This window comes from Eretmochelys imbricata, chromosome 1 (assembly GCF_965152235.1).
Source record: "Eretmochelys imbricata isolate rEreImb1 chromosome 1, rEreImb1.hap1, whole genome shotgun sequence".
In the NCBI taxonomy this organism is placed as follows: Eukaryota; Metazoa; Chordata; order Testudines; family Cheloniidae; genus Eretmochelys; species Eretmochelys imbricata.
Window position 1 is genome coordinate 268,455,062 of NC_135572.1, and position 27,041 is coordinate 268,482,102.

General features: G+C 48.0%; 1 protein-coding gene across 6 annotated transcripts; it reads right to left on the reverse strand.

The window, feature by feature from the left end:
* On the reverse strand, positions 1–27,041 carry RANGAP1 (Ran GTPase activating protein 1). Of its 6 annotated transcripts, none has more exons than XM_077830626.1 (16): positions 26,875–27,041; positions 24,951–25,089; positions 23,930–24,057; positions 22,908–22,967; positions 22,032–22,211; positions 21,347–21,481; positions 15,182–15,340; positions 14,869–14,982; positions 13,431–13,530; positions 12,442–12,526; positions 11,633–11,795; positions 11,003–11,122; positions 10,503–10,605; positions 8,406–8,494; positions 5,593–5,714; positions 1–809 (listed from the first exon to the last, which is right to left on the reverse strand). In XM_077830626.1, exons 2-16 carry the CDS (start codon positions 25,060–25,062, stop codon positions 740–742), a joined length of 1,740 nt encoding a protein of 579 aa, XP_077686752.1. In that variant the 5' UTR covers positions 25,063–25,089; positions 26,875–27,041; the 3' UTR covers positions 1–739. The 6 variants fall into 6 exon arrangements, with proteins under 6 accessions (XP_077686752.1, XP_077686714.1, XP_077686733.1 ...); XM_077830588.1 differs by having other exon boundaries at positions 24,951–25,111; XM_077830607.1 differs by lacking the exon at positions 26,875–27,041 and adding an exon at positions 26,728–26,796 and having other exon boundaries at positions 24,951–25,111.

The following is a 27,041-nucleotide window of genomic DNA, read 5'->3' on the forward strand; positions in this document are numbered from 1 at the left end:
TCATTTCTAAACCAAGCCTATTTTAATTGGGAAGTGGGGGTAGGGAAAGGCAGGCTATGGCAATATCACAATGAACAGGCAAAGACCACCAGGGCCAGCCCTACCGCAGGAAGCTCCACTCTAGCATGGCAGGGGATTAGCAGATTAACATACAGATGGGCCACACAGGACCCCTCTCCCAGTTAGATTAGGAATACAAGAGCAGTGGGGAGCATACCCCTCTCCCAAGCCTGGAGCAGCAGGAGGCGGCTGGGCAATTTGATAACCCTGGAGAAGCAACACTCCTGCTGCAATTTCCAGGTGCGTGGCCCAGGGCAGCAGGAGATGGAAGCCACAGCACCATGCAAAAGCCCAGCTTGGTGCAGCTGCTGCTGCAGAGAAAGCCCCTGTCCAGCACCCTCTGCAAGACGGTAGCTTGGGCACATCCCCTTCCAGGAGTGTGGCGTTTAATGGGACCCTCGTTCCAATTCATGGAGAGCAATGAAGAGCCCCCGGAGGACTAGTTCTGGCACAGCTGCCTGCCCATTGGAAGAGGGGCCTTCAATTAAAAAATGGAAAAACAAAGTAAAAAAATATCAGCAGGATTCCTCCGCGTTTGTTAAAGTAGAAGGAAGGACGGACATCCCTGTGAGAGACGGACAGCATGTTTCCACGGGTGCTGACATCCTCTCCCGCCAGCTGGCTAAGAGCTCTCGCTGATAAAAGTCCTATGGGGGGGAGGGGCAGAGTTGGGGTCCTACTACAGCTGGTGGAGGGTCTGCAGCAGCATGTGGCGGGCAAAGGAGCAGGAATCCAAAGCACGGCTGGGTCTGGAGAGAGAGGAGAGGAGACAAAAAGCTCATTTAAAAGCTGCCCCCTGACTGCACTTTGACTCACTGAATGCCAGTTCTCCATGAGTTCAGGGGCTCACCGGCACAGTACGGTGCCAGGAACTCAAGAGTCAGCTGGCTGGAGTATTTAGCTGAACGGGATTTCATTCTTATTCAGAGACAGGGTCAGACGAGGTATAGGAATTGCTGCACTGAATCAGCCTATTGCTCCGTCTAGTCCTGAATCCCACCTCAGGCAGCAGCCAAGGCTAGCTGGTTCAGAGGAAAATACCCCCCCACACCCAGTGCAGTGCATTGTGTCACACTGTATTATGCAAGTGATCTACTGGTGCCCTGAAGCATGAGGATTGACTGGCCCAAGGTGATGTGTTCCTGAAGAACTTGAATCCAATACCACCAATGAAAAACATTCTGACCAGCTCCCTTCCCCCCGTGATAGAACAGCAATATGTGCCGTGCTCCATCTGAGGGAGATGTGGCTTTCAAATGAAGCCGGAAATGTTGAAATATGGGACTGAGCAGCATTTCCTTGTTGCTAAGCTGTGCAAGTCGAGGTATTTGGTGAGAGACAGGACGCTGTTTTCTCTGCAATCCAATGGACCAAATTCTGCAGCACTGTTAATGGATTGCATCTCCATGCCCTACCCTTCATTCCCATCCTTCCTGCCCCCAACTGGTTCATTGCTGACGCTGCTCGCTGATGTACAATTCATTACATGACTTTGGATTATGGATTTTTCACTGTGTTCTCCAGCCAGCCCAGCCCTGCGGGCCTCAGCTATGATGTTATGTGTGGGACTTAACTTGGAATCTCCTTTCCAGGCCTTGTGCACGAGACAGGAAGAATCTTGAATTAGTGAAGTGAAGTGTATCCGAGTTCCCTGAACCTCTGCTGCTCAAGCCTGCACTTCTAAGGCTCCCCCTTCTCCTCAGCTAGATCCTACCTTGGGCTCCCTGCAGCCTGGCTCTGCAGAATAGTGAAGGGTGCATGCACTGTACATAATCAGTTTCCTCTTGTGGGGAAAGGAGCTGAGAGAGGCAGCCGCAGACAAACCCCAGCAGAGCAGGGACACACAACAAAATGGTCGGAGCCTGACTGCAGCCAGCTAATGAAGTCTGCAGCAGCTGGGGGGGATGGGAAATCAGAAATTCCGGGCAGAGAACCAGCCCTCAGCACTTCCATCCAAGATGATCAGAGCCACGGCATTCAGGCCCTTTGCAGAGTCAGATGGGCATCGCTTACACTCACTATGCATTTTTTTTTTTTGAGGTTCTTTTACTCAACGATTGTTTCTAGCCTTACAATCTAAAAGGAAAAATTCTGTCACCCTGAGCAAGTTCTGTGGCCAATTCCTCACCCCCAGAGTCCAGAGGGCGCTGGCTACAGGCATTTATAACTTCTCCTACTGAGTGGTAATGGAGCTTGGAGACACAGTACGCGACATCTGCTTTGACCGAAGCAGCTCACAGGAACTTTGTAGCTCCACAGCCCATTACAGAAGAGCTGATAGTTTAACAAGGCCAGGAGAGCTGCTTGGATTCATGTACCATGGAAGCTCAGGCCAATGAGCTGAAGCGGCTTACTGGATTCCCAAAGGAAGCTGACCAAGGCTGTTACCTGAGCACTCCAATGAGCAAAAGTTGGCTCTGTAGCGAGCTGGACCAACCCGTTAATTTTGGACAGGAACAGGACAAGCTCCTCAGCATCTGAGCTCCAGGCAAACAGGGGACACAGATGACCTTGGATTACCAAGAGCTTTGGTGAAGCCCTTTGGACACACAAGGTTTGACTGCAGGAGCAGCTGAAGGAACATAGCAAATCACTAGAGAACCCTGCAAAGCTTTCAGCTGCATAGCTCCCGATTCCCTCTAACCCCCACAGCCGGGGCATGAGGTGTTAAGGCAGAGAAAGTAAGCCCTGAAGCAGCAAAAAAGTGCTCTCTTGCCATGTTGCATATCCCCCCCGTATTACCGCCCACCGTAGATTAGCATTGGGAAGGAATCTTTCACTTGGACAATGGCATGACTTAACTGCTTGACTCTGCAGCTTTGGTACTAGCTTGTTTTTTCCTTTTGCTCTCACCCTATGTTAAGACATTTCCTTTGCAAAAGTCCCTAGGCTGTTTTATGATTTGACATTATATCACTGTAAGACACACACATTCCTCCCTCTAGCTTCTTCCCCTCCCCTCCCCTCCCCTCCCCCCAGAAAAACCAGACTTCTTCTCTTCCCCATTCTTAAGCAAAGTTGTGCTGCAGCCAATGGCAAAACTCCTGACATCAATGGGGCCACCTTTTCACTCTGGAAGCTCTACCTATCTATACCAAGCCTGTCACTGAGGTACCCAAACTTCTAGATCAGTGGTTCTCAACCCACAGCCCGCTTACAGCCCTATCAGCATACGGCTGCAGCCCATATGAGATCCTCAGGGCCATACAGTATGTATGTATGTATGTATGTATATAGTGTGGATGTGGCCACATAATACGGAGAAAGCTGCACATGTGGCCCACAAAGGTAAATTGGTGGAGAATCACTGATCTAAATGCAGCAAAATCATGGCTGCCACTGTGCTTGGTGCGTTATGGGCACAGCTCAGAGAGCAACACATAGGGTTAACTGCTGGCCCACAGCCTAAGAGAGAGGTGTATCCACATCCAGGGCAGAGCGTGCTGTGAATGAACTCCTCAGCGTACGCAGCCACCGGACACTGTCGAGTCGGAGATTAGGCTGGAGGAAGAGCCCGTTAATTGTGCACCTGACTCCACAACAAATCACTAGAAGTGAATGTTACAAGGAGTCCCCAGCGTGGCCCATTGTCGACGTCAGTTTTACTTAGACAGGTTTTTGTCACAGCAGTAGCACAAGGCTGGCAGGTCTGGGATGGGAACACCTCTCCCTTGAACGTTTCGTTTAAATAGTGCAGACGGGTCCAGTGATCTGGGGGCTTGGGGACAGCACAGTTTCTGCTCTTCTTTACTTGGGGAGGGGCTGCTTCAGAGCCAGAAAGGTGGTGAACAGGGCTACAGGTCAGGCTCTGGGGGAAGGAAAGAGAGCTAACAGACAGGACTGCTACGGCAGCTTGTTTATTACATCCTGCCCCCTTCAGCAAGGACTACTACCAGCCCCATTTCCTCATCCTTCCTTTGCGGACTGCAACAACAGCGCACAGCACATGTTTGCAGGAGAGATGTGAATAGCTCGCATAGTCTCTCCCCTTTAGGTCAGGAATCAGGAACTTGAGTTTTAGCCTGCCCCACCTCCCCCCCCAATCTGCAATACCGCTACAGGAGCCAGGTTTGACCACCCTTTGGCAGCTTCGTATACAGCTACCTCTGCAGCTATAGCCATACTGTCTTTTGCAGGTGGAATGAGCCCCTGAACTGATCTGCAAAGACAGCTGTCTCCATCTTCATATCTCTGCTGTGACGGCTAGAAGTCAACCAGTTAACTATCAGCCCTTCAGTTCAGCTATTAAGCAAGGCCAGCTATTTATAAGCGTGCACAACCTACAAAAGGCTGCGAAAGGGACACAAACTTTTAAGACAATGTCTTTCTACGCATTTGCATGGTGCCCAGCACAGTGGGATCCTCATCTTCATGAGAGCCTCTGAGTGTTTTGGGAATACACGCAATTAATACTGTGCCTGACCAATTTTAGCTTTACGCCTGCCCAAAGTCTTAGCTTGATTATGGAAATTGTTTAAAAAGATGTCCACTGTTCAGTGCAGACTGAACATGATAAAATCAGGTTAAGAAACTCAAACTCCCTGACATGGATCCTAACTGTGTGTTGATTTGGCAAGTCAAAGCCTTTCTGACTCAGTTTCCCTCTCCACTAGTGAAGGGACAGATATGTACAGCAACAGAGTGCGTGGGGACTCATTGGTTTGGTTTTTCTAAGTTCTATTCAAACATTCAGTTTCCACTGTGCTTCCATGGTTGACTTGTTGGGAGTGGTCGGTGGGGGAAGTGGGAGAGAGAATAGCTCTGGAGACCAATGCCCTATCAATCTGTAACTTTGCCCCAGGGCTAAATTTAAGACTTTCCCTTTTAATGATTTTAAAACAACATTTGCATAATTATTAGAAGGAAACTAAAGTTAAAACTGACTTAATCTAAGAAGCATTGCTTTTATCTGCGTTATAAGAAATATTTTTAGTATTAAAAAAGAGAATTTTAAAAAAAGGGAACAAGGCTTAACATTTTCACTATTCATGATCTTTAGAGTTCTCTCCAAAGATAATTAACAGACTTGTCAATTTTGTTTTCATTTCCCAGCTCTACCGCCCTATCACAACACTGCAGCGTTCATGCGCAGCTGCAGTGCATGGGAATTCAAGAAGTTTCCTTTGGAACTTGAAGTCATGAAAATTTTAACTTTGTAATGGCCAAGATATACATTTGGGGCTAAATCTGATTCAGCAGTGTCCTTTTAACTCATTAAACTTGTGGCTGGAAACTAGATCCTAGTCTTCCTTTGGGCTGCCTCTGCATAAACGCCAGTTTTAAGACCACCTTTAGAAAGTCAGTTTCCCAGTTCATTCCTCGTGATCAGTGCTTCTTACCTTGTAAGCTTTGAATGTTGGACTAAGCAAGATAGGAACAGCTTTCCTTTAAGCTGTTCGCATTTTTATTCTAGAACCCCTACCCACTAGAGGCTTGAAGGGAAGAGAATGTATTTTTCTTTTTAACTCAACCATACGCAGATGTATATAACTTCCTGTAGAACAGGACTGCTTGGCAAGGTGCAATACTCACTTTGTCACAAAGGCCAGGAGAACTGGGGCTAGGGATTTGGGGAAATAATCCTGCTGGACCATATGGTTCAGGGTCATCAGAGGGCCATAGAGGCTTGGGACAGCCTTGATCTTTTCTTCACTCTGTCAGATGGGGAAGGACAGAACAATCAGGTACATTGCGACTGCCACACCAAATGCAGTCATCCCTCCATCTAATCCAGCATGCTGTCTGACTGACCAACCTCTATAAAATGCAAGCGAACCTCCACAGCGCAACACACGCAAAAAGGGAGAAGTCTGACTCCAGCTGAGGCTCAGCTTCCGTGGTAAGTCATGGAAAGGACTAGTTCTGGAGATCATCTTAGTTTACATCACAACAGATGCTATGGTTATTCACACAGCTATCGAATTCTTTGCTGGAATTAGCCTTCCCCCAGCAGCAGGGGGGAGAGCTGGCTCCTGTGTTATACACAGTGGGTTATTTAGGAGATGACCAATCAACCCGAAGGGGAATATCTCAAACAAAAGCATCACAAAGACTCCAGTTTGTTTCAATTATGGCTTGACAGTCTTGTGAGGTGCAAGAAATTTAGACAGAGCACATGCATGTTTCTTCCAGACCTTCCTCTGCACGGACACCCTGCCAGGACCCTTCGTTCAGCTGAGAAGGAAGCCTACAGTTCCTGCTAGATCCAAGGGGGCAGTTATTCCCTCTTGTATGCCCCTCTCTCACCCAGGCATGTTGTTTTCAGTCACTCCCAAAATTGATTCTAAGTTTAAAGCCAGAAGGGACCATTAGCTCTCCTAGTCCAACAACTCATTTATCACAGGCCACAGTATTTCACCCAGTAGCCCCTGAATGGAGCCCAATAACTTAACTGGCTAAAGCGTGTCTCCCAGAAAGGCCAAGGGTCTTGATCGGAGGACACCAAGAGATGGAGTATCCACCAGTTCCCTTGGGAGTTTGACCTAATGGATAATCACCCTCACTGTTAAATTCAAGCTAGAAACAAGGCGCACTGTCTGTCTCATTTCCAGCCACTGGTTCCTGTTATGCCTCTCGTCACTGAATTTAAGAGCCCCTCCGTGCCCAGTGTTTTCTCCCTATCAAGGTACTTGGACATGTTTCAAGTCTCTTCTCCGTCTTCTTTTTGATAAACTAGGATTGAGCTCTTCAAATTTCTCAATATAAGACACTTTCTCCAGCCCTTGAATAATTTGTGGTTCTTTTGTGCACCCTCTCCAATTTTTAAATACCCTTTTTAAAATGCTGGCACCAGAAGCATACGCAGTATTCCACTGACGGTCTCACCAATGCTGTATACACAAATAAAGTCACCTCCCTACCTCCACTCCCCCATTGATACAGCAAGGATCACTCTAGCCCTTTTTGCCACAGCATTGCACTGGGAGCTCATGTTGAGTTGCTTGTCCACCACAACTCCTCTATCCTGTTCAGGATCACTGCCTTCCAAGATACAGAGTCTGCCCTGCATTCCCTGTTCCTGAGTGGATCCCTTTGCATTTGGTACACTGAAAGTGTGTTTTGTTTGTATGGCCCTAGCTATTGCTTCAAGTCTAGAGTAAAAAAGTAATATGGAAACAGCCTCCCTCTCCACCCCAAACCTGAGCCACAGACACACATGGATCACAAGCAACAACTGGTCAGCCAAGAGAGAACTTGACTGTTGACACTGCTCCCCAATTCAATTCTCTACTTCGAAGCCCAGCCCCAAGGAAGTTCTACCCTCCAATTCACCTCAGCATATTCAGAGTGATTGCAATCTGATGCAGGACGGGAAAGAAAAAAACCTGTCCACGGAGCAGAAGACTAGAAAACTAGACTGGGCCTCACGGGAGTCGGGGACCGAGGAAGAGAGAACAAAGAGTAGAACATCCAAAGGAAGTGTCTTAGTCCCTAACCCATGTCACAGCTGTGCATTTCCCCAGGTTCAGAGTTATCAGTGAGAACCCCAGAAAGCCACATGATGGAAAAGATGATGCAAGTTTTGTGGCTTTAGGGTATTCCAAGTATTTCTGCTGATTTGTCCAGACTCTTTATTTTCAGATGTTTCCAGTCCTTGAGGCTCCGAGATGCTCCAGATTGATCTATAACGGCAGAACAGCCAGACCACTGAAGCACTACTCTGAGCTTGCCGATGGAGACAACTCCAATCCTCTTTTGGCTCAGCTCATGCTCTAGCCTACGTGCAGGTTCTAATGCGGTTAGCCAACTTGCTGCTGATTCTCAAACACAACAATCCTGCTAACAGGTTTTATTCTGTGCAGCCACATACTGGTGCTCCAGACATTAGCAAGGACACTGGATAGAATGAAACAAAGTTTCAGTCAGATGTCTTTCATTTACTCTTGCTGTGGTCCTTTTAAAACAGAAGATGTGACTAAGTGGCCCTTTTGGATACCAGGGTGATGAATAGATATTTATGAGACTACAACCAGGAGTCTGACAACAGGTAGCTCATAACACTATAACAGCTTTGTCCAGCAGCAACCCAGTTTGTCTGTATGACCCTTCCTGCCTTATAGAGATATCTGATCTTGAAAATACAAGCTAGACCAAGTAGAACGGAATTGGGAACAGCTAATCCATGCCCTCCACCCTAATATAATCCCACGCTGGAATTTGTTATCCCTGCAGTTTTCTATTGTCACCAGGCATTGGGCATACATCAGAGTCTTACTGTTGCCATGGAGACAGGAACAGGATTACCCACAATCCAGCAAGCCTTAGCTTTTAAACCAGAAATGTAATCAGAACTCAGCCCACCTCACCCATCACAACCCACTTTTAACTCCCTCCTGCCCTCTCACCTTGAGCAGACCCATGTGGATCAGTAGGCTAGTGATGAATGCATCAGAATTAAAGGTGGCGGAAATGAAGGCTTTTCTCATCAAGGCATCTAGAGAGAGAAATAAATATGCGTCAAGCTGAAGTGCACCACGAGATATTGTAGTGACTATTGTTCATTTCACTATTGGATTCAATTACATTCAGCTTATCTGACGCTGCCTCAATCTCTAGTCTACTGCACCAGAACGCCACAGATAGGGGGTTCAGTGCAGAATTTAGGTCGAGTTTGCCATTGAGTACACGAGGCCTTGACTATTATCAGCTGTTAGATGGACTGTGGAAGGCCACACTCCTTTATATACCCTGTTTGTCTCTGCTGCCAGAGGTTACTGCAGGCCACCAGTGAGTGCTGGGAGTTGAAAGAGATGAGGCAGAGAGAGAGAGAGCCAAGAAGTCACATGGAGTCCAGTCTTTAGTATGGGGGATGCAAAAAGGCCTAGAGAAGAACTATGGCCGAGGCCAAGAAGTGTTAATTGACCTCAGCCATAGACAATGCAAGGAATGGTCAACCTGGATGCGTTTGGGTAGCACAGAGCCTCACTCTCACTGTAATGGGTTTGACAGTTTGGCTGTGAGCTGGTCTCACTGACCTTTAAAATGACAAGAGCAACAGGCTCCCACGGGACTGTCACCCACTAGGTGTGCATTTGGTTTGGTTTCCAGTGAGGAGGTCTGTGGTTTTCAGAGTTCCACAAGATCAGCCAATTGTGGCTCAGACCCTCGCCCCACTTGGTAACTTCAGGAAAGCGGGGTGGCTGTGGTACTCTGTTCGACATTATTGATTTTTCCATCAGGGAGGGTCAGCCCTCCTTCAGCACACAGACGCCTCACCCTGAAGAAACCATCTCTTGACACTGCCAGACATGACCTGAACTTGCTAGGGAAAGCGAAGAGTATTCAGTTCCAGATGCACGTGCACACTAGTCACATCATGGATGCCAGTCACCCACAGGAGCAGAGGCAGAGATTAGCAGAGGCATGTGAGATCTCCTGCTGACCTCAGAGGAAGCTCAGCCGGCCATTTTGGTCATGCTGAACCTCGCAACAGCCTTCGATGCAACTGACCACAGGTTGTTGTCTCAGTGACGAGGGACATTATTGGTGTGCACAGAACAGGCCTTTAGTGGTTTCTATCCTACTTACCCACCAGGAGTCTGTTAATGGCAATAGTGAATTGTGTAAAATCAGTACAACAGACTTTAAAGGGATGCCAGATGGAGGGGCCAAATCCTGAACCCCGTACACAGCTCCAATAAGCAGACTGCATGTAGGTGAATACAGCTGCTGGGGATTTCAGGAAGGAAGGCTGGAGAATTCCCCATCCTCAACCCCGGGGCAGTACACTGCGCATCTTCACACACCTTTTACAGCCACGACAGCAGCCTCAGGGCTACGGAAGCATCCACCACTTCTACAGGAGAGTTTTGCTCAGTGGATTCACACAGTCCACACCCCACACAAATCTCTTCTCTACTCTACTGTGCACCCGTGCTGTGCTCCACAGCATAGAAAGGGTACATGGTCCCCCTGCACAGCCTCTGTGCCCTGCCCCACAGCTTTCCAGTTCCAGTCCTTTTGGAAAGAGACAATAGATCTAAGACAGTTACTAGTAAAAAGAACACCAAATGGGTGCCCCCTATTTACAATATCCCCAGATATAAGAATAGAGAGGGCACTTTCTATTTACAGTTTCATTAATCTGTGGAACTCGCTGACAGGATATCGAGGCCAAAAACAAAATCTCCCCCACCAAAAAATGCCAGGAAGAGTAACACTCACAGCAATACTAATTAAGCTATAAGGGATATTGATCATCATGCTTTGGGGGCATAAACTGATCTGTTGAGGTTTCACACCCTCATTCCCCTCCAAAACAGCACTGCACAATCTGGCAGACTACAGAGACAGAACTGTCTTCCTCTGGCTGCCACGGGAGACCGAACTACCAAAAAATGGCATGGTCCAGGGAGGCCATCCCTGGGATCTCTTTAGAAGCCACCGTTGCAAGTTAGGCTTCTTCAGCCCACACCTTTGCATGGAGACACAGACTGCATCACCTGTTGTTTCATGCACTGCTGTTTTCACTGTGGTTTCATCTTTGAACACAGAAGAGATCTTCAAGAGAGCCATAACCACCTTCTCTGTATCAGATGTGTCTGTCTGTAAGAGACAAAAAGCAGGAGCCATTAAATGCATGGCAGAGTGAGGGCAGAAGAGACGCGATTGCTACAGAAGCAACAATGAGCAGTGCAACAATTGCCTCCACCTGGCTGGACATGACAGGAACTGTCGTGGCTGTATCAGGATGCGCGTGGAGGTATAAGTCACGCCATGAAACACAGCTGCTGTGCAGGCACCATATCTGCTTCATAGACATGCAGCTTCAAGTTGAGTGTCTGCCTCCATTCTGTTCATTTGGACAATGGCAAGACCCTAATCCAGGTCATGAGACTCCAGGAAGAGATCACCTCTGGCAGGTAAACAATTTATCCCAATGCACGTGGTACCAACCATGCCATCCGAAAGCCACACACACAGCAGCCACTGACCCACCTACCTGCTGAGCTATCAGAACAGAGCACTTGGGCCCTAGTCGTAGCAGTTTCTCTGGAGACGGAAAGGCGAGGAATGTGGCAACATCCACAGGAGGAGGAGGAGGAGACACGGGAGTAGAGTCCTGAAACAGAGCAAGTCAGATCCCAGCTTATTCTGCAGAGCACCGGCAGAGCTGTGGGTGCATGAGTGTGTAGGGAAGGGCGATGGACCTGGCACAGCGAGGGTGCCGCATGTCGGTACTTCTCTGCACTGTCAGAGCTTGTGAAGGGGTGGAAAAAGTGAGCCCAGAACCTGAATGGCAGGGGGTGCTGCACTAGCTAAGCTGTGAGGAGAAAGCTTGTACAGAAAACACTGACTATCTGGCTCCAGGCAGGGCTGTCGTGGCTACAGAAAATAATGGAAGAAATAAGATTTTCCTGCTAATTTTCTTCAGATCACCACAGAACATTCCTGAGGTATTGTTCTCCCCCTCTCCTCTCTTACTCCACCCCTGCCCTGACACATCCGTTCAAAGGAGAGGTATGTGAACCCCCACTTGTTCACTACAAGTTCATAATAGCCTCCCCGCATTTCAAACCTCCTTCCCCTACTCCCAATAAGGATTATTGGCTATCCCTCAAAGCACATTTACATGTGAGTCAAGAATCTTCTTAGAAGGCAACGATTCCGGTTCTCCCTGCCCCCTCTCCTGCAGCTGTTGTTGTTCATCCTCTTCGTCCTCCCCTTCGTCATCTTCATCCTCTTCATCCTCCCCTTCGTCATCTTCATCCTCTTCATCCTCCCCTTCGTCATCACTAAGAAGGATTAAGAGGAGAGTTCACATGGCCTGCAATACAGACTTCCTGGTCATGCATTGGCACCTGGGAATCCTTCTCCAGGTCGTTACAAAATGCAATAAGACCCTTCCAAGCCTTAAAACACTAAGCTGACCGGCAGCAAATCACTTCTAGGGCAGTGAGTGTGAGCCTATAGGGACTGCAATGGATTATGGAGCCTGGCATGTTTAGGTCACCTGTTCTAATCTGGCCTCAGACCAGCAGTGACAGATTGCCAAAGGGCTGCCCAATGGGAACCAGTGCGTGAAATGAAGGTGAGAGTCTCAGCCTAGGTCCTAGTGGACAGGTGTCCACAAAACACCAGAGCAGGCAAAAAGTGTGGGCAGAAAGTCAAGAGTAGAGCAAGCCACGAAGACTGTGCTCTCATCTCACCCTTATGGAGCTCCCTCCAGATGAAGGTGTGAAGGACACTGAGGGGGTGGGACTTGCATACATACTGGGGATAGAAATTTTCAGTCTCCAGTCCTGTTAATCCAACACCTCTAAGTAGTGCTAGACCCCATAAAAACAGGAACTCACATGAAACAGATGTAAAAGGCAGACAGCCAGAGCTTTGACTTGAATGGGGAGCAGATCCCTGCCATAGCCTTTTCTCTTGGCCTACCTCAGGGAACCCAGCACATCTGCCATGTTGAAACCTTCAAGAATCTCCTGGAGCTGTTCACAGCCTTCTTCCCCCAGAGCATTACCTATGATGCAAGGAGAGAGAAAAGTCAGCTTTGGGGTGGGGAAGAGAGACACTCACAGATCAGGTGCTGAATTTGTCACGAGAAAAACAAAGTTTAACTAGAATGCTCAGCTAAGTCCATAAATCCAACCTCTGGCTGGAAGAATGGCTGCTTGATTTGCATTTCTATAAACACCTTTCACACAAAGCACTTTACAAACTGCTCGGACAGCAGACTTGTCATTAAAATATGTCAGCTGTTTACCAACTCAGACACCACACAAGGGTTTGAGACAAGAAGAACATTGCAGAATCTAATTGCAAGGGAAGTTTGAAGAAGGAAAAATGCAATTAACCAGAAGAGATTTGAGTCTTGGAGACTGAACTCCTTGTACATTTATACAGCTCCTTTCATCCTGGGTGATTCTGAAGCACTTCTCAAATTACATATGTATAATACCACAGAAATGCAGCCACCTCTGGAAGGGAAGGCAAGAACCAACACACGGAGCGGGAAACTGTGACCAAGCACATAGAAGCAGACCTTGATGCAAAACTAATAGCATCATGGGACCTTTAATACCAAGGCAGAGCAGACAGGACCTTGTTTATAAATTCTCATCCTAGAGACACACACAGACGTCTGGAACTCAGATGTATTCACTTCAGGAAGCGACAGGGATCAGCAGGCAGGGTTTGAAACTGTGGCTCAAGAGGTTTAAGTATAACCACTAAAGCCTTGGGGGAAGAGAGAAGAGCTTATTCGTCTAGTTGGTTCAGCTGCTCTCAGCAGGACCAATATTTTATACACACACACACACTTCTGGCAGCAATACAGATATTTCAATCCCACAGGCTTCTTCCCAATGGGTTCTAGAGTTTGTCACGGACTGGATAAGCTTTGATCGAACTTCATGCTCACGTACCATTGAGATCCAGTTTCTCCAACTCAGACTTGTCTTCAGTGGCCTCTGCAATAGTCAGGGCAGCATCTCGTTTGATTTCACAGAAGGACAAGTTCAGTTCCTGAGAAGCAGAGGAGAAGCTGCTTTACAGGAACGCTGTATGCAGATTCTCCATTGTAAACACCAGCTTCGCATGCTCAGAATTGTTTAAGGAATTCTCTCCTTTGGGGCTGGTCTCAGCACAGAGGGAATATATTTTTAAGTTATAAAAAGACTTGGAAGGGACTCAGGCAGCGAGCAAAGACTAAACATCCCTTGAGACATATTGAACGAGATGATCCCCGAGAAGGGATTTAACATTAAACAGCTGAAGGGAATTTGTTCTGGAATGGATTATTTTGGTTTGACATCCTTCTCCCTTCACCTGTTATTTATCCTGGGATCCTTTGACCTGGGAGAAAGAATTGCTGTGTTTTACCTGAACAGGTGTATTCATGAGCTAACCCCATGGTTTTTAAAATGTGGGCTCCCAGTGGGAACAACACAGGCCTGAGCTACGGGTACTGCTACAGAGTGGACCCCTTTTTCAAACTCACAAGGCAAGCTGTTAACGCAACTCTCTGCACGAGATAACCTTGCATAGCTACTATTGTCTCCCTGTTTTCTTGCACTCGCCCATTGGTCTGTATCCATTTGTTGTCTCTTGTTTTCTATGTAGATTGTAAGCTCCTTGAGACAAGGACCAATCTTTCTGTTCTGTGTTTGTACAGTGGGGAGGCCAAAGGAGCCATAGGCATAGACCAGAAGCGCTCTGGTAATGCTAGTAAATAATAATGCAATGGCTGGAGTTAGAGGGACCCTCTTACCAAACATCTCACAGGTGACTGAGTAAGATACACCCTGGAAAAGGCTGACAGAAATGCTAGTACTGTAGGGACATTGAAATAGTAGGGTATGGTACTGGACAGGAATTGCAGTCAATACAGGGCCCATAGGTGCCAGGATAATACAAATATTAGTGAACTGGGGTCTCATCCAAGATGTGACACGGAGATACAGATACTGCATTTTATGAACATATTGTAGTGGTCACTCATCCTGTACCCCTCCTGATTTATGCTGTCCCATAGTTTAGAACAGTTGCTTCCAAACCCACCCAAGAACCTTGTTAGCAACTTGCAGAGTAGATGAGACAAGTGGCTTTAAATACAATGTTCAACCTTGATCTGAACAGACCGCCACTTAGCTCACGCTGGAGCACTGCCGGCTGTGAGGTATAGTTTCCACAGATCACATCTCTGAGAGCAGCAGTAGGCAGAGCTGTAGAACTTGACAGGCCTGCACTTGGAAGAACCGTGTTTTACAGGGTGGGGCAGGGGAATGGACATAGAACAAGGGAGGGGAAACATACAGGGTATTTTGGGAAGAGATTTGAAGATGGAGCAGCCGAATGTGGTACCTTTAGTTTAGGGAGTCCCTCTTTGACTGCTTCAGCAATGGTGATGGCACCCTTTGAGCGCACCAGGCAGTCCCCAAAGTTGATCACTTCTACCTGTCGGAGAGTCTTCAGAGTCTGCAGAGAGTGAGAGTGTGTGCCCATTAAGACAGAAATTCAGGTGAGGGATAGAGGGAACGACCAACTCACTTGTACTCAAAGAGGAAAGAGCCTCTTCTCCCTCCCTGCTTCACTAGGACATTCAGCCCCAAAGCACAGAAAAGGGTGGGGGGGAGGGAGCAGAGATAGACACCCAGTGCAACTGCTAGTAACTCACCCCTGCCATGGCCACAGCCCCCTTCTCTGTGAAGGTGTTGTCATTCAGATTGATAACCCGCAGCAACGGGTTGGCAGCAAAGGCCTGGGCCAGCGCTGTAATGCCAGGATGGTTGATTCCGTTCTGTGGCATATGGACCTCTTCCAGTGTCCCGATGAGCTAGATTCAGACATGATTAGCCATTAGAAAGAGACACTTCAACACAGGCAGAGACAACCACCATCCCACGGGATTACCTTACAAGTTGCTTCTCTGCCACCCACAGTGAGTCCACTGCATCTCCCACCAGAACCCCTGCAATCCTTTTAACTGTTACAAATACACCCCTCCCACCCCAGCAGCTATGCCTCCAGTGACAAATCAAGATAGGACCAATGTTTTTATTTAGTGAGTCAGGGCTTAGAACAGGGGTGGTCAAACTTTTTGGCCTGAGGGTCACATCTGGTTGGGAAATTGTATGCAGGGCCATGAATGTAGGGCTGGGGCAGGCGGTTGGGGTGCGGGAGGGAGTGCGGTGTGCAGGAAGGGGCTCAGGGCAAGGGGTGCAGGAGGGATGCGGGGTGCAGGATCTGGCCCAATGCCGCTTACCTGGAGCAGGACTCTGGGGTGGCAGTGACACACAGCGGGGCTAAGACAGGCTCCCTGCTTGCCCTGGCTCCGCGCCGCTCCTGGAAGCGGCCAGCACCATGTCTCTGTGGTGGGGGTGGGGCATGGCCAGAGGGCTCTGTGCGCTGCCCTCGCCTGCAGGTACCTCCCCAAAAACTCCCATTGGCCGCGATTCCCCATTCCCTGCCAATAGGAGCTCTAGGGGGCGGTGCCTGCAGGCAAGGGCAGTGCACAGAGCCCTCTGCCCCCACCCAGGGGCAGGAGGGACGTGGTGCTGGCCGCTTCTGGGAGTGTTGTCACAAAGGTGGCAATCCCGCAGGCTGGATTAGGATATTGTTTTCCTTCTGTTCTTTGGCCAGAGATTCTGAGCCTTGGGGCTATAACCCAGAATTGGCTCAAGAAGCTGCTTTCCAGGTCAAGGCACATGACCACTTGGCAGAATCAAAATCTTTTGCTTGTTTTAGTTCTGCTTCTGGCCCTTCTGGTCGCAAAGGAAACCCTCCAAAATGGGAATCAGTGCAGTATGGCATATACAATATATAACATGAAAATAAGACTATAGCCCACACAAGTCTAAGTGCTTTGCTATATGGGGAAAAAAAACCAAACCTGTCATTGTTTTAGGGATTGCAGGCAGGTTTAGAACTGTTATATGTGCAGAATTCTCATTTATATAACGCCATTAGGTGTGTGTACAAAAACGTAAGACAGGCCTAGGAAGATACTTATATAGTATCCAAAGATAGAGAGCCTCGTTTATTTGTAGTAGTTAAACAGCCAGGATCATATCTACCCATTTATATGCAACAATACATAGATTGATGGGGTCACCAATAAGTGGATTCTGCAACACTATTGCTTGCACATTTGACAGCATACAAGATAATTAAAGTCACAGGTGTGGAAAATGTACATTTGAAAGACATGAGCCAGAGAAATAAGTTCCTACAACTCCTGTTGCCTTGGATGGGAGTTATCTGGTGAGCAGCTATGGTGGGTGGGAGCCAAGAAGGTATTTCAGCACTTAAGTCCAGGTTTTGGCACCACTGTGGTCCACAAAACTCCTGCTGAACCATACAGGTGCCTAAACTCACCCAGTGAATGTGTTTTTCAGAGTCCCTCAGCACCTATGTTCCTATCTCTGGGCACACGCGCTGCTGTCTCCCTCTAGGCAGGCACGTAACTCCTGCCTAAGCCCCCCGGTTCGTGAATCGCTCTGGAAGACAGGCATTTGGCTCCTAAAGTCAGGTGAAGGGCCTACCAGATCCGCTCCCATTCCAAGTCTGGAGGAGGTGGTACCCACCGTATAAAACTTTTAGCTCAGTGGTTAGAGCACTCGCCTGGGATGTGGGAGACCCCTGTTCAAATCCTCTTAGCTCACTGGTTACAGCTCTCTTCTAAGCAATATTCTGATACGGGGCTTCCTCAGTCTCTCCCATTGAAGCAGTTGCACTCTTGATAAATAATGGGAGAGTGATTACAGCAGGGGGACTGGACCCAGCGTCTCCCACCTCCCAAGTGGATGTCTAAACCACTGGACTACAGTCAGTCATTCTCACTCATGTACTTGCTCTCTCTGACCCAATGACTGTTTAAGTACTTAAGCACAGAGAGAACGGGCAACAGTGGGAATGACTCTATAGTCCAGTGGTCAGGACACCCACATGGGAGGCCCCAAGTTCAGTCCCCCTGCTCCTATCATTCTCCCATTATTTATCCAGAGTGCAACAGCTTCAACAGGAGAGACTGAGGGAGCCCCACATCAGAATACCCCCTAGCTCAGTGGTTAGAACACTCGGAGATGATTTAAACAGGGGTCTCCCATTTTGCTCCTTCTCTGGCAGGTCAGTGCTCTAACCCCCGAACTAACAATTATGAGATGGGCCCAGCATCACCACCCTGTTTTGTGCAGCACAGGCATTTAACTCATTCTTGCAAGAAAACGCCTTAGATGCTTGTCTACAGGTATTGAGTTCCCATTGACTGAATGCTAAGCAGAGCTAGGCACCTCCCTGCAGCCTGGACTTAGGTACCTATTTCTAAGACATGGGTAAGATTTAGCATATACCCCTCTTCTTGACATCTCCTGTTAGCTAGCTTAGGTGGCTGCTCACCCAGCATGCTGGCTTTGGTGGAACAAGGTAGGGGAGGTGTCATAAATATAAAGGGAAGGGTAAACCCCTTTGAAATCCCTCCTGGCCAGGGGAAAGCTCCTCTCACCTGTAAAGGGTTAAGAAGCTAAAGGTAACCTCGCTGGCACCTGACCAAAATGACCAATGAGGAGACAAGATACTTTCAAAAGCTGGGAGGAGGGAGAGAAACAAAGGGTCTGTGTGTCTGTCTATATGCTGGTTTCTGCCGGGGATAGACCAGGAATGGAGTCTTAGAACTTTTAGTAAGTAATCTAGCTAGGTATGTGTTAGATTATGATTTCTTTAAATGGCTGAGAAAAGAATTGTGCTGAATAGAATAACTATTTCTGTCTGTGTATCTTTTTTGTAACTTAAGGTTTTGCCTAGAGGGGTTCTCTATGTTTTTGAATCTAATTACCCTGTAAGATATCTACCACCCTGATTTTACAGGGGGAATTTCTTTATTTCTATTTACTTCTATTTTTATTAAAAGTCTTCTTGTAAGAAAACTGAATGCTTTTTCATTGTTCTCAGATCCAAGGGTTTGGGTTTGTGGTCACCTATGCAAATTGGTGAGGCTTTTTATCCAACATTTCCCAGGAAAGGGGGGGTGCAAGAGTTGGGAGGATTGTTCATTGTTCTTAAGATCCAAGGGTCTGGGTCTGTAGTCACCTAGGCAAATTGGTGAGGCTTTTTACCAAACCTTGTCCAGGAAGTGGGGTGCAAGGTTTTGGGAAGTATTTTTGGGGGAAAGACGCATCCAAACAGCTCTTCCCCAGTAACCAGTATTAGTTTGGTGGTGGTAGCGGCCAATCCAAGGACAACGGGTGGAATATTTTGTACCTTGGGGAAGTTTTGACCTAAGCTGGTAAAGACAAGCTTAGGAGGTTTTTCATGCAGGTCCCCACATCTGTACCCTAGAGTTCAGAGTGGGGGAGGAACCTTGACAGGAGGTAATAGCTTTTATTGGGCCAACTTCTGCTGGTGAGAGAGACAAGCTTTCCTGCCACATGGAGCTCTTCTTCAGGGCTTGGAAAGGTACTCCCAGCGTCACAGCAAAATGCAAGGGGGAACAGATAGTTTAGGGTAAGTAGTTAGCACATATTCTAAAGGGACCATTCAAGGCAGAGTGACCCATTAACACATCTGCAGCCAGAGGACAAGAGGGCATTAGTGGGTTGCAGATGATTGTAATAAGCCACAAATCCAATGTCTGTTCAGTCCCTGATTTTTAGTGTCTAGCAGAGTAATGGAGTTTAAGCTCCCAGACTCAACTTTTGAAAGTGCTGCACACCTTTGAGGATGAGGACTGATAGATCAGATATAGAGTGATTGTTTTGTGAAAAGTGTTCACCTACAACTGATATGGTGTTTTTGTCTTATTTTCCTGTGAGAGTTCATTCGAGAGCATAGTGATTGTCTGGTTTCACCCACATAGTTATTAGGGCATTTAGTGCACTGGATGAGTTACACCACATGTTGGGATAGGCATATGTAGGACCCCTTGAAAGGTGTGTTGTGGGGGGGGGAAAACGATCACTGTAGCAGCGGATATATGTCTGCAGGTTTTGCATCTGTTGTTCTGGCAGGGTCTAGAGCTGCTCTGAGTTGGCGTAGTGCTGGTCTGTGGGGAGCTTGCTTCTGATGAGCTTGAGGGTGGTATTTGGAAGCCAGAGGAAGGGATTCAAGAAAAAAAGATTTCTTTCAGGATGGATCCCCATTGAGTATGGGTTGTAACTATCTGATACTCCATAGGAGTTCCAGTGTGGGGCGATGGGTGACAACTAGCAGTGTGCAGTCAGAAGGGATTTTATTTCTGTATTGAAGCACATTCTCTTGGGCTATTTGGGTGGCCCAATCCAAGCTTCAATCTCCTTCTCTGGTGAAGTGTTGTTGTTTGGTGAAGGCGGTTTTGAGTGTATAAGTTGTATATCCCAGACTTCTTCCTCAGGGCACATTTTGTGGTATCTACAGCCAGGCACGCTGAGAACAGATTTCTAGGTGTGTTTGGGGTGGTTGCTGGATCTATTAAGTTAGGTTTGCTGATGTGCGGGTTTTTTGTATATGGTTGTCTGTAGGGTTGCATTGCTCAAGCTGATTAGCATCAACTTCCTGGACGTACGTACGTGTGTGTGTGTGTGTGTGTGAGAGATAGACAGGGGGTGGTTGTTGAAGTTATGATGGAAATTTATGAGGGAGTTTAAGCCCTCTGTCCAGAGGATGAAAATATTAAAGTATCTCATCAGCGGTTTCATGGTGCATTTACTTTTGTGGATCACGTTCTCAGGCACCTCGCTCTCCCCTTGTAGGGAGTCTAGGCAACTCATTCGGTTTTGTGGAATGCTGTGTTGTTCCTGTGACTTTCTAGGTGCAGTGACACAGTGTTGCGACACCTAGTCCCTTCATGGATACCACCCCTACTTAGTGCTCATGGCTGAAGGAAACAGGACGAAGATAGACATTCTCTGCCTAGAAGAGCTTTCGGATGGCAGCCAGTCTCTCTCAGGATAACTTCACCCTTTAAGAATGTATATCAAATTTCCATGCACTGAATTTAAATCCTTATTTTTTGCCAGACCTGTATATAATCATTTTAAGTCTTTTTATCTGAAAAAGCACACGGTGTTCCGAGATCTGGCACAAAGAATTTAGGAAATGGAGGTCACATGAGGAAAGAGGGAGGCAATGTAAAGTTTGTTGGTGAGAAAACATGGAGACTCCTGGTCACTTAGTCCCCCAAAACTACCACAAATCTAAACCAAATTCCAGTCTCATTCATTCTTGCTGGATAGAAAGGTGGGCATGGGACAGCCTGATTTCCATTGCCCAACCCAAATGCAGCACTAGCAGCTTGATCAGACAAAGGGCTAAGGGAAAAAATGAGACAGCAGTTGGTAGTGTCCCCTGCAGGAGATTTGCGGAACATAGATAAAAGCTATGCCAGGGCCAGCTATCATAGCGATTAGAGACAGAGATCTACCTGGTCATCTGGCCCACCCCCTCCCAGGGCCAGATTATCTCCAACTGCATCACTTGTTCTGTACAGTATTAAGTTACTCAAGCAATACATCACTTCACCTAACAGTTAGCAGATTATAGTGTGGAGTAGTCACTCATCCTGGAAACGAATTCTGTTTCTGTGCTCGGTCTTGTCCCATTATTCTCAGTTATGCCCCCTTTAACCAAGGCTTCTCCTTTTCTTGGTGTTAACATCCTCAAATGGTTGACTGTTTCAGCAGCATACAGAGTGCTGTGGTAAAAATGAACTGAGGGCCAGTACCTTATACACACCCTTCTCCTCAGTGCACACTTCTTTAGCATATGTGTCTGGATACACACTGCTCCCCCATCGCTACCAGAACCAGTGCCCACATACATCTGACACACCTATACCTCCTCTGTGAGGAAGTCCTACTTTGGAGCTTACCCCAAATGCCTCAGCCAGTGCAGTGGCACCATCATTCTCCAGACGGTTCCTGCCAGCCACGAATACTTTCAAAGCCAGAGGTTTGCCTACGGCACTTGATTTCCTGTGACACTCTTTCAGGGCAGCTGCCAAGATCTAGAGACAACATTAACAGCTTTACATTACTATAGCATCTCTCCTCCTGGAGGATCCCAGAAATGTTTTATGAATTGGATATATAGGAAGCATTTAGGACACCACTGAAGTGAAGCTGCTTCTAGTGTGGGACACAAGAACCATTCTACACCACCACAATTATGCAATATTAACAGTGTAGTCACACTTGAAACTATAGAGGGAATTTTACAGCACAAAAATACAACAGACTAAACTCAAACTTGGGTAAACAACCCCTGGCTCTTTAGTGACCACGAATTGTCAAGGCCTTGGTTTTACACTTCAAAAGAACAGCCTCAGGCACCCGTTCAGACAGAAGAACATCAGAATTCTCTTGATGGGGAACTGTCCCATCCAGATATTGGGATAGCCCAACTCTGCTCAACTTGGACACTTCATGAGATCAGTCTGAAGTATGATAGTAATCAAGACAACAAACAAAGGGGGAGGTTGGAACCCAAGGCCCCCTGCACCCAGTCTTTATGAGATAACCAATGCAAGCGAGCTGGGACTGTGAAGTGTCACTTACCTTGCCTCCTCCAATGCCCATGCCACAGTTGTTCAGCTTGAGCTCCTGCAAAGTGAAGCAGGCAGGACTCTTCAGCAGTGCCTCAAAGCCACGCACACCATCCGGCCCAAAGGCATTGTCACTCAGGTCCAGCTCCACCAGCTGGGAACCTGCGGTGATAAGGGCCTCCCCCAGGGCAGTCTGTGAGGAGACAAGGGATTTGGTTTTTAGTAACAGTTCCACAGGCCCATTTAGATCACTACCCAATGCTTCAGAAGAGCCGTCCCCCCCCCCCGCATTATGCAGTGCTGCACGAGGGAGAGGGAATCTTTTCTGATAGACAAGACAGTTAGTTTGGGCCCTGAAGCATGGGATTCAACTGTTAGTTGAATGTGCACAGCTCTAAGTATTAGATACCATGAAGTTATCCAGGCCTTTTTAAAAGAAGGCAACAGGAGCCATACACATTTCAGTGACCTGCCCAAGCACCAAGTTTCACAGATCCAAATATATGCTATTTTAAGATTACAGAAGCCAACTCCTGATTCACCCCAGAATCATTCCAATTTGCTGAGGGTATCCTTTTATTCTGGAGTCCTCGTTTCCTGCCCTGCCAATCAGATGGCCATACTGCTGATCCTCCTCCAGGGAAGAGCTGCTTTACTGATCAAACAGAAGGTGCTTATGCTATCGCTTCTTCCCATCATCCCAGAGGCTGAGGGAGAGGGAAAGCCATACATGCTCATGCTTTATCAGAGAGGTTATGTCTGTCTTTGGGTCTCTGACAACACATGTATCCATGGAAAGGATGGATAGTTTTAAGTGTAAACATATGGAGCAAGAGGAGATTAGAGTAATCACAAATCTGAAACTTTAATCCCCAGTTCTCCCACTTACCAGAGCAAAAGGGATCTCAGACCTCAATCTCCCTGTGAACATGTCACTCCAGTGACACCTCTAAAAAGAGACAGATGGAAAGATGACTGTCAAATATCAGAAGCACACACAAATGTCCTCTAGCCCCCAGCACTTGACAGGGGACATGATATATTTACAATTTACACTTCTCTTGGGCCTGTCACCTAATTATGCCAAAGAGCTACACAAACTATATAATTCACTTCACTCACCAAGGAAACACAGTCATTTCTGGGGTAGAATTCATCGGCTGTTTAATAGTGCACATCAACAACACACAAGAACTGAGGACATAAGTGAAGATTACCATACCCAGAGAAAACTGAAGGATGCAGAATGAGAATTTCATCAGGATAGGGAGCCTAAACTTATGAGAAGGGCCATGGAAACCTCAGTGACCTCAAGCGGTCAAGGCTTCAGATTTAGGTTTCATTCAGAAGATAGCATTTCCAGTGGCACAGTACCCACCCACCTCAATGCTACGCTAGAATACTGGATAAATAATTCAAGGGGTAGAAACTATTGTGGTGAACCTCCATCACCATTTCCTGCAGCACTCTGGGCTTTGCTTTGAAGTATCCTACCCAAGCAGGAGATCTGACTCTGCAAGATCTGATGAGATCACAGCCCTAAGTGGCCACACTACATTACTGGAGCACTCCCTTCTGATTTACAGAGGCTTACCCTGGTGCGAGTCCTCTCTCATGGCTTTCTTGCCTCAGCCATGGAGAGCTGCCAAAGGCTGAAATGCAGCATTTCAGCAAATGCTACTCACAGGGCTGTTAAGCCAAGTTATGAGGTCCTGAGGGTTTGCCACCACTTATTCATACACAGGCTTAGTTTCCTGAGTCTATTCTTATATGCTGGTGGGACAAGGAATTTGAAGTTTGTATTGCTCCTGCAGGGACCTGTCCTGGGTCAGTGCTCAAAAACAGACAGGCCTTCAGCATCTCATCAATATATCCTCCATTCCCCTTCAGTACTCTACTAAAAGATCTCACCTTGAGCTCAGCTTTCTTCTCCAAGGCTTTGGCAATGACCTTTGCTGCCTCCACACCCACAGTGTTGCCTTCCAGGCGCAGGGCTTCCAAGCCATCAAATTCCTCAATTTCCTTAGACACCTCTTTGGCTGCACAAAGCAAGCAGAGCCTTACTCTCCTCATTTCTAACCTAAGTCACCTTAGGTTCCATTCAAGGGCAGGTTGCAGAGTCTCTCTTTCCATCACTACTCATTATTCCCCAGCCTCTAGGTCTTTTACTCGTAACTAATGTGGTTTTGCACTACCAAGGAAGGGTAAGGAAAGCATCACCATGCAAACTAGTAGGAAAAGTCAGTCATGGGTTTGAGAACAACCTACTTCCAGGTGTGATTCAGGGATTTATTCCCCCACCCGCCACAGCAAGACAAAGACATCACTGCCCCAGCCAGTTCTTTATCCTAAAAAGAGATGTGCGGGAGGAAGAGCACCCCAGGCAAACAACAACAAGCCTATCTAGGACTGAGACAGGAACTGAGGCACTCTATCCTAGGGCAAGGGGGATTGCGGAAGCAGGCAGGGGAGACTAACCAATCCACCTGCATGGAGCTTGTAAAGTCTTGCTAGTCTCCCTGGGCATTTCAATCATTCCGAGTTTTACTTGGCTTCCTGAAGCATTTAGAGTAGGAGGAAAGTCTCTTGCCTCCAGCAATTTAAAGCATCAGTGTGTGTATTAGAAGGACAAGAGTCACTCCCAGAACAAAATCAACACTTTTAAGTCAGGGAGAGTCAAAACCAGTTTCTCCAGTTGTAGCAGTGACGCTGTGCTAGTGTGGTGGGGAGAGGTTGCTTCTCTATCAGAAGTCCCCATTTCTCAGATGGCTGACCCTTGTGTCCCCCTGCCACATTACATAGACTCTCACATACTGGAGTTAGCTGTGTCCAGACACCTTTAGTTAGGAAGAGGTTCATGACACACAGCTCTGGGATGGCACTGACATGTACCCAGGTGAAACACTGCCCCAACACAAAAGTTTTCTCTTACCATCTTCGGCGGTATTGAGTTTCAGGCTCTTGCCTTTGAAGCTCAGCTGCCCTCCGCCCACTTGGGCTTTGGCAAGTGACTCCGCTAGCTTAGTAATGTCCTCAGATGCCATTTTCTCCACTTCACCAACCTCCAAGAACTGTTGATTTAAAGGGAGTACACTGTCAAGATAAAAACAAACAACAAAAAAACTTTGACTTGAAGAAACACAGTTTTAATCTGTATTACAAATAGCATCTCAGGTTATCAACACTGATTTTTTAGAAATCTAGTTGACTGAGCTATTAAAAAAAACCCAAACAGTAACAATCATGACAGTGAGACTAGATTGGTCAGTTTCAGATTCTGAAAGCCTGTTGCAGGGAAAGGTTTAGATTTTAATCTAGTCATTACTGCTAATCAACAACTAAACTGGGCACCTGAACTACCTGACAACATCCCATAAGACAGGACTCTGTTTGCAATACTGTTAGAACTGCAAAATAGTATTCTTTTCTCCCCAAAATCATGGCCTTTAAACACAAGCCATGATCCAGTCCTGCGAGTTTCCCCTCCTCTGCAAGCTGAGCCAGAGTTAAACACAACTGTTTTTCCTTTTCATTTAAATCCTGGCTGGTACTCACATGTCAGCACAGTACTCGAATCAGATTTGGTTACTGAATGGCTACCACAGAGACAGTATGGGTGCAGGACACAAGAGCAAGTACAGTGTACATTTTTATTTACTAGTATTTTACCCAGTCTAGTTGTAACTGTAACAAGCAAAGGGATTTTCCACCTCTTTCCCTGAGAGACTGTTCCACAGCCTGACACATCTGGTAAATTTTGGAGACAGTGCAAGATTTCCCTTTGGTTGGTTCATTCTTCTGATGCTGGTTGGAAATGTAAAGCACTCGGTAATTACACACCATGTTTTAGTGGATTCTCAGGCCACCCATTAACCAAAGCTGAGCTAGATGATCTCAGAAGCGTCTCTCTCTCAGGCTACGGCTACACTACAGCAGCTACCGTGGTGCAGCTGCACTGTAGCCGTGCTGCTTTCGCACTTCTGGTGAAGATGCTCTAAAAGCCGATGGGTCCTGCCTCCCTGAGAGGCGGTACCTATGTCAGTGAGAGAAGCTCTCCCACCAACATAAGGCAGTCCACATTGGCGTTTAGGGTGATATAATTAATCTCAGGTGTGGATTATTCACACCCCAGAGCGACGCAAGTAACACTGAAGTAATCTGCAGTGCAGACACAGCAGCACTAACAGAAGTTGATCTGCGAGTAGATATTACCTCGCCCCCCCCCCCCCAATATCCTGGGACCGACAGGGCAACAACAACACGGGTAGCTGTTTGTCCATCTGTCCGCTATGTCGGGCACTTCAACCCCCTGATCGTTCCTCCCGCTGCCCTCCTCCCAGCGCTGCCCATCACGCGGCGGCTCGTGGCTCCCCGGGGAGCCGGCCAGAGCACAGCCCACCGCGGGAGGATGTAACGGGGAGAGGCCGGGCTCGCTCTGTGACGCGACAGCCCTGCCTACGCAGCGCACCGGGGCTCGCCCCCCTCAAGCCGCCCGGCCGGCTCGCGGAGCCCCGGGGAGGCGGCAGGCACACGAGCAGGGCGGCTCAAGTTGTGCAGCGCAGCGAGAGAGAGAGAAACGAGCGGGGGTGCGGAGCCAGGGGCGCGCCTCCCGCAGCACACGGGACCCGCCGCACGGGGCGCCCCCCGCCCCGGGGCAGCAAGAGATTGCCGGGGGGGGACACCCGCCCCCTCCCCCAGCAGCTGTTTACCCGGGGAAACCCCGCAGGCGCACGCGACAGGGCAGGGGCCGGCGGAGATCGGGCTGGAGACGCGTCAGGAGCCGCCCATCCCCCACCCCCCGTCAACTTCCGGCCGACCCTACAATAAACAAGCCGCGCGGCCCCGGGCCCGCTCACCTGCGCGCGGTGCCGCCGTACGTGGGTCAGACGCGCCAGGCTCCGGCCCGTCACGCGGAGGACGATGGCGCAGGGGGAGGCGGAGGATTTCAAACCCGGCAGTTTCGTTTTCCCGGCTCTGATTCGCTCGCCCGGCCGCCGCAGCGGCGCGGGCGCCGGCCCTTCCC